Genomic DNA, 8,039 nt, shown 5'->3' on the forward strand with positions numbered 1-8,039 from the left:
GTTAGTGTATTATATATATATATATATATATATATATATATATATATATATATTAACACGTTATTTAAATATGCAATTACTTACCTTTTCAAAATGTTTGTTAATACTTTATTAATATATTTTTAAAACGTTGCAAATGCTTTTACAAATTTAAATAAATATACAAGCTATTTAAATAACCCAAACCAGGTTGCAAACGTTATTAAATGTTATTGGCCTTTTATTATTTTTATTTTGTAAAAAACTATTTGCACGTTTATTTTTATAAACCAACGCGTTTTAGCAACGTTTTGTAATGTTTTTTTATTAATGGAAAAAGAATAGCGATTATATTAAGTAATGCTATTTAAAGCTTTGTAATTTACGCATAAACGTTACTTTTTTTCCGGTTTATTTATTATAAGCATTAATGCTATTGCTGGTAAAAAGTTTGTTTGTACTTAACCTTTATCCATAAATTCGACAATTTATTTTTTTAAATTAATTAATTGGTTTTGCAATATGTTATACAATTTACCGTAAAAAATTTGGTGCGCGTTTTTGTAAATCCAGCTTTAATTTAATATAATGGTTTAAATTGCCTTTGTAAAATGGCAAGCCCGTTGCTTTTTTTTATTAAATAAATTTGCAAATTTTGCTAATTTTACGCGAAGTGTGCCCCCCCCCCCCTTAGGGCTTAGTTATTTGCTTTTTTTACTAATAATTTAAATATGCCGTACCCTTTTTTTAAGCGGAATAATATTAATGCGGTAAAAGCTATAATTTTAATAAACAAAAAATTAATAATGCTGCACAAAATTTTAAATTGCTTTCGTTTCGTTATTATTAATAACGTTAATAAACCATTGTAAACCAATTTGCAATAGTTAAAATGGGTTTGGTTTTATTCCATTTCCGGTATTAAAAATCCTTTATTACCATGCCTTTTTCGAACCCAATCCGGAATTTCCCCGTTTATAAATTAAGCATTACCCTTTTGTACTTTATTTACGGCAATTCCAAAATTATATTTTTAAACATATTAAATATAATATAAAAAGCTATTATTAAAATTTATCCGTTAATATTTATTTAGCATTTAACCATATATTTAATAAACATTTTAATGCGTTTTAAAATTAACCTTAATATTTATAACGTATTAAAGCGCAATTGCTTTATTTGCATTTTTATTGCAAAGATTTTATTTATAATAACGTAATAATTATAATTAAAATTAATTTATACGTTAATAAAACGGTAGCTATTAACAATTACGGGAATAATAAAAAGTGGTTCGTTTGTATTTCGTTTAATTTTTTTATATCCGCCGCTTATTATTTATTTAATATTGATTGTTACAAAGAAGACGGCATATACTGTAAAGGAATTGTTTTAAGCGTAAATAGCAAATGCTTAAAGCATTGGAAAAGCGGTCCCTCTTCCTAAAAGCGTATAACACTTCCAGGCATTAAAAGGGAAGCTTAATAAGCAAGGAAAACACGGGAGTTACGTGTATATAAAAGGCAAAGGCTTTTACGGAGCCTTGCACCTTAAATCCTTTTTTCTTTAAAGCAATCTAACCGGAATAGCTTTACACCGTGCTTATACCTTTTGCATGCAACAATTATAAGCCCGGCAACTTTTAAACCCTTTTTTGCAAAGTAAAAGGTTTAATAGCACGAACTTATTCCTTTTTTATTACCTTTATTAAATCGTTTTTAAACGCGCTTTTCCATACGCGTTTATTTTCCTTTTCCTTTCTGCGATTTTTTTACGGAAAGATTTTTACGCTTTTAAACCCTTTTTCGACAAAGTTTTTTTTTGCCGAAGCAAATTTCGTTGTTAATTCCAAACGTTGCTAAATACCTTTGTTAAGTTCCACTTTTTTAACTTTTACGTTTCCACGCTTTTAAAGCTTTTAACCCTTTGCCCTTTTCCAATCCGGCTTTACTAAAAAGCCCCCGGTTATTACCAATTATAAGCGGTAAGGACGAAGATTTTTTCGTAATAGCGTTGTTTAAAAACCAAAAGCAATGGCTTACGTAATTTACGGCGTTCCGTTAAAACGCATTAATTTTAAGGATTTGGAACCAGGTTAATTTTAAATTAAAATTTCCGGATAACGTGCAAGCCAATAAAACTTTAAATTTCGATTTTTTCGTAGCAAAAGCTAAAGCTAAATACCTTAAAACCCATAAATTTAAGCGTTTGGTTTAACAAACGATCCTTTTAGCCGAAAAAAAAGCTTGCTTAAAAATTTGGCAAAGCAAAAGCAAAGCCACGCAAAAATTTAATTCCGAACTTTTCCGGGCCCTTTTTGTTTTTACCAAAAGTAATTTTAAAGCTAAGCATAAAAAAGCGCTTAAAACAAAAAATACTGCAAGCAAAACCGTTTCGAAAAAAATTACAACGCTTTTTAAATGGATTAATTTTTCCGTAAATTTTATTGCGCTTGCAAACGCGCAATTAAAAGCGCAAGCTAACAATTACGTAACTTTTTAAAGCATTATTATTTATTTAAAAGCGCTTTACGCTTCCATTTCGATAATAAAAACCCAAATAATTTTTTAAAAGTACCACAATACGTTTAAAAAATAGCTAGCATTATAAACGTTAATTAATAATTTCCAAAGTTTTAAGCGATTTTTACCCAAACCAAAATTAAAAACGTTTTTAAAATGCAAAGCTTTACGCTTATGCTTAACTTTTTTAAGTACGTAAAACGTTTCGATCTTTTGTAAGCAAAGCGTTACGTTAAAAAGTAGCTACGGGCAATTTTACGGGGGAAATGGATACTTTAGTAACCAAATTTTCGACCATCCTTTTTTAACATCGCATCGATAATTTGGGCACAAAAAAAAGCTTGCGTTTTTAACTTTTAAAAGCGCACCCGGAAAGAAAATAATAAAGCAAAAAGCTTTTAACAAAATAACAAAATAACGTGTAAATGCCCAGCTTGCATTTAAAATTACGTTTAGAAGCCGAAGAATTGTTGGAAGCTTATTTACGCTTTTACTGGCAATTCCGGCCGATTTCGTAACAAATTTAATAACGAAAAATGCAAACAAATTAAAATTACTTTGGATAAAAACCGTTGGAAAACCTTTAAAAGCGCTTTTTGTACTAAAAATAAATTTAAAAATTCCGTTTGGGGAAAAAATGCCGAAAGCATTTTAAGCTTCGAATCCGGCGCTTTTAAAAAAAAGGGATTTAAACGCAGCCGTATTAAAAATGCCTTTTTTAAAAAGTGTTTTTTCGGTTTTTAACATTATAAAAAACATTTATTTTAAAAGCATATTGTTCGATAATTGCGGTTCGTTGTATATCGTTAACGATAAAAATCGTTTTAACTTTGGAACATTCCGCCCGTTAAACGGCATTAAAACAATTTAATACGGCATTTAATATTTTCCAATTTTGGAACGAAGCATTTGTACGCCTTTTAGCTTTTTAAACGGGAACGGGGATTTTAAGCTTTATAACGTTGGTTTAGTAAAAGGCTTTTACGTTAATATCATTTCGAAAGCTCGTTTAAACGGCAAAAGGGTATAATTTTGCGGTAAAAACGCAATTTTGCGCATTAAGGAAATTGCCGACGGGAAAGTAATTGAATGCTTTTAGCGCAAAAATAACGTAATATTTTTTTAAATATAAATTTGTTGCTATTTATTCCGTATTAATTACGTTACATTTATTTCCCGGTAATATAATATTACCTTTTGCAATTAACGAATTTTTCCGTTGCAAGCGTATTACGCATTTATAACGCCCATTTTTTAATTTTACGAAATCGAAAAAAAATTTCGCAAATTTTTGGTATTTGCGTAACGGGCATTTAAGCTTACAAGCGCTGGAAATTTTCGTTTGGAACGTTCGAAACGTTAAAACTAAAGGATTTAAACGCATCGAATGTAAAGCGTGCGCAACGACTTACGTTACCGCCGTTGTTTTTAAGCGCTTAATAAAAAAGGTTTTACGCCCTTTTTGGAAAGTTTAATTTAACTTATTTAATTACTTTAAATCGAAATTAAAAAAAAGCTAAATATTATTGCTTTTGGATAAATACAACGGCAAAATTTAAAGCTTTACATTTTTAAATAAAAAAAGCCCAACGATTATTACGATTTTAAAGGAATAAAAAGCATAGGTTAAAAAATAATACGAATTGCAAATTGCTATGTTTAAATACGATTAAAAAAAATCCTTAATATTTATTAAAAGATTTTTCCAGTACGAAAAATAAGCTTAAATTAAAAATATCGTTATCGAAACTTTACCGTTATACATTTACGAATTTAATAAAATAATCGAGCGCGCGGAACAAAACGTTATTACGCGGGGAATACGCATGCTTGTAAGCGCGGAACTTTTTAAACATTTTTGCCCGGAAGCGATTTACGCTGCCGTTTGGCTAAAAAATATAAGCCCTTTAATTTTAAAAAGCATGCGCCCTTATAACGATATCCTTTTAAATTGGGTTCGAAAATGGTTTCGGCATTACGCCCCGGAGCTTTTTACGGGCTTAACGGCCAATTTAAAACCAAATTGGAACGGCATTTACGTTTACGGGTGCAAAGCTTACTTTTTAAATGTAAAAAAATTATATAATGCTAATTTTAAGCATTTTAAGGTTAATTTTCGTATTGGAATTGGATATTTAATTGGTTACCACACCTTTAATATTTACCGGATTTGGGTTTCGTTAAAAAAAAAGTAATAATTACAAAAAACGTTAAATTTAATAAAAAAAGCTTTTTTAAAAGCAAACGAAAAAGGATCCAATTAACGTAATAACTTACAATTTGCTAATTAAGCATAACGAAACGGAAAAATTATATGCAAACCAAAAAGAAATTGCTAATGCGTTAGGGCTTTTTTAATTAAAAAAAGTTTTAAGCACTTACCTTTGCTACTAAGTATTAAAATTAAAAACCGGGGGTAAAAAAGCTAAGTTTTATTAAAATTATAAAGGTTAAAATCGCGAAAAATCCAATCGACGGGTTAAATCCAAACGCGCACAGGTTTTTAATTCCAAATGCTTTAAAAAACGGTTATAAAGCGGAGTAAATGCGTAATAAAAGCTTTTTACGCGTGGGCAATCCTTATCGCGGCTTTATACGGATTGGGAAAAACGATAACCTTTTACCGGTAGGGGGTAAAAGTAACGACGAGCCCGAAAAACGGCCTTTAAAACCGTTAAAACTTGCTTTACTTTATAAAGCAACAAACCGGTCCTTGCTTACCCCAGGACCGGATATGCTAATTACAACCATAAGTAATACCTTTGCGGCGCAACCCGCTGCAATACCAAAAGCGTTTAAACCTTTTAAAGGTTTGTCCGAAATAAACCCAAACGAACAAAAAACGCCGCTTTCCCTTTTTCCTTTAATTAAAAAAAGCAAAGGCCGACCCCGCAAAGGGATAAACCCTTTACTTTTATTTAAAGCCTTTTTTTCCAACGCGCTTTTACTTAATTCGTTAATAATTACGTTTAAAGCGATCCGCGCCGTAACCCGTGCAATTGCAAAGGAAAAAAAGGAGCAAAAAAAAAAAAGGAAAAGCAAACGGCGCAATAACTTTAACAACGCCATTTTTTGATACGGTTTAACGATAGCGTTTAACATTTCCAAAAAGGAAGTTAAAAACGTTATTTTTAAAGCAAACCTTATAAACGAAAGTTAGCAAGGTTTTTTCGATACGTATTTGTTTAATTAATAAACGGTAATCGAAAAAAGTAATTTTAATTATTGCCCGGTTTACAAAATAATTGTAATTGCTATAGCAAAAATATTAAAATGCAATAGCCTTTAAAAAAAATAAACGGTTGCACCGAAACGAATTATAATAAATTTTAAATTTTTAATAAAATTTTAATATACATTTGCATAAATTTTTTTTAAATAATTTGCTTTTGGGAAAATTAATAAATTATTGGGAAAAAAAATTTGGGAAAAAATTTTAAAAAATTTGTTTGGTGGTAAAGCTATCGATATTATTTGGGTATTTATTTATAAATTTAATTAAAACGGTTACGTTACGGATTATAAATTCCGCGCGGTAATTAAAAGTAATTAATAATTTAATGGTTTAAAAAAGATTTACGCAATTACGTTTGCAGTTAAAAGCTTTAAAATTATAATAATAATTATAGCTTATTTCGATTTTAAAGCGTACCAAATTAACGTTAGCAAAGCTTTTTTTATGCAAAAATTGGCAATAACCATATACCCGTTTACGTAAAGTTTTTTTTAAGTATTACCAAAAAAAGTACGTAGCCCGGCTTAAAAAAGCCTTTTACGGGCTACGGAATTTACCGAAGTTATAATATTTAGCTTTCGAAAAAACCTTTAAAAAGCTAAAGCTTACTTTATTAACGGAAAAGCTTTATTTATTTATAAGCACAAAACGTAAAGTGTTTTCCTTTTGTACGTTAACGATATAATTATTTTTAACCGTGCTACGCATTTAAAAATGGCAGCAAAAATGTTAAACGGTTTTAAAAAAAAGTACAAAATAAAAAAGGAACCATTTAAAAAACAATTCGAAATTTAAATCGTAAAAAATAAAAAAATACGAATAATAACTTTGCATTACAACTGTTATATCGACAAAATCGTTAATACTTTTAATTTCGAAAATAAAAGCGTAAAGCGCTTTTTTTTTGCTTAACCAAACGCTAAAAAAAATTTGGGGGTAGCAATACCCGCCGAAATTTTAATTATGCAAAAAAGAATTGGGTTTATACTTTATACGGCCATTACCATTTGCCCAAACGTTGCTTTTGCAAGCGCAAAACTTTTTAAATACCTTACAAACTTAAATAAAAAGCATTTGGAAGCGATAAACCATACCTTTTTATATTTAAAAGGGTTTAAATTTTATTGCATTCAGTTAAAGAACGTTCCAAAATTCGACCACCTGTTTTTTGCTTTAAACGCTTTTTCGCCAACGACAAAAAAACGAAAAAATTATTTAGAAAATACGTTATGTTTTTATTTAAAAAACCCGTAGCGTAAAAAGCAAAAAATAAGCTACCGTTACAACGTTTATTATAAAAGCAAAGCTTTTAGCGCTTATAAACCTTGGAAAAAAAACCATTGCTATGCAAAAGCTTTTCCGAAATTTGCATTTAAAAATTAATATTTTTAAAAGCTTTATTGTAATAACATACAAACGATCCGATTAATAATCGAAAAGGGCACCCGCATTAATACGGCTTTAAAATATGTAAATATTATAAATATATGGCTACGCCAAAAGTACCAAAAAGGAACGTTCGACGTGGTATATTTCGAAACCGCTTTTATACCAATAAATGGGCTTACTAAAAACCTTTCGCTTTACAAATTTAAAACATTTAAAGCTATTTTAAAATTGCACGATTTTTTTAAAAATGGGTTAGCAAATTTAATACGCAGCTAAAAATTACGGAATAAACATTAAAATCGTATAACGTTTGCATAAAAACATAACGCAAATTCCTTTTTTATTAATAAGCATAAAGCATGCCGGTTTTAAATAACAAAACGGCATTTAATTGTAACGAAAATAGCCTTTAAAAGCAATGCATTTTGTATTTTCCTTTTTTTTAACCTTTACTTATTAGTTAATGGATAAAAGTATTCCCGTACAAAAAGTACTTACGGGCTAACACGCTTTTAACACCATTTTTTTTTAATTTTTTTGGTTATTATTACCGTTTCCTTTCTTTTTCGGAAAAGGGTTACGGAAAGCGGGATCGCCCCGGCGAAAGGCTTTTTTCCTTTCCTTTTGCTTTTCCTTTTTTTTGGCTTTTATTACTTTTTTATTACCCGGTTTTAGGTAAAGCTATAAAAAATAACTTATTATTCCTTTTAATTTTTTAACTTTAAAAAAAAGCTATTTAAAAGCTTTTATTAAAATTAAATTGTTGGGCCTCGTGGTGCAGTAGCTTTGCACCAGGCCGGTCCCGCCAGGACCACGGGTTCGAATCCCGTCGAAACCAAAGGACTTTTTGTTCTTAAGCCCCTGGCCTGCCAGGATCGAAATCCGATAAGGGCCGATAAGCCAAATCAACC

At 29.7% G+C, this 8,039-nt stretch overlaps 1 protein-coding gene across 1 annotated transcript; it reads right to left on the reverse strand.

Moving 5' to 3' along the window:
* Window positions 1-3,383: 3,383 nt before the first annotated feature.
* GGTG_00983 (hypothetical protein) lies at window positions 3,384-4,360 on the reverse strand (the record flags this gene model as incomplete). The annotated part of the gene is made up of 3 exons (XM_009218738.1): window positions 3,384-3,456; window positions 3,917-3,962; window positions 4,318-4,360. The coding sequence occupies 3 exons, from the start codon at window positions 4,358-4,360 to the stop codon at window positions 3,384-3,386; spliced, it is 162 nt and encodes a 53-aa protein (XP_009217002.1).
* Between the last annotated feature and the right edge of the window lie 3,679 nt (window positions 4,361-8,039).

This window comes from Gaeumannomyces tritici, assembly GCF_000145635.1.
Source record: "Gaeumannomyces tritici R3-111a-1 unplaced genomic scaffold supercont2.1, whole genome shotgun sequence".
Classification (NCBI taxonomy): Eukaryota; Fungi; Ascomycota; class Sordariomycetes; order Magnaporthales; family Magnaporthaceae; genus Gaeumannomyces; species Gaeumannomyces tritici.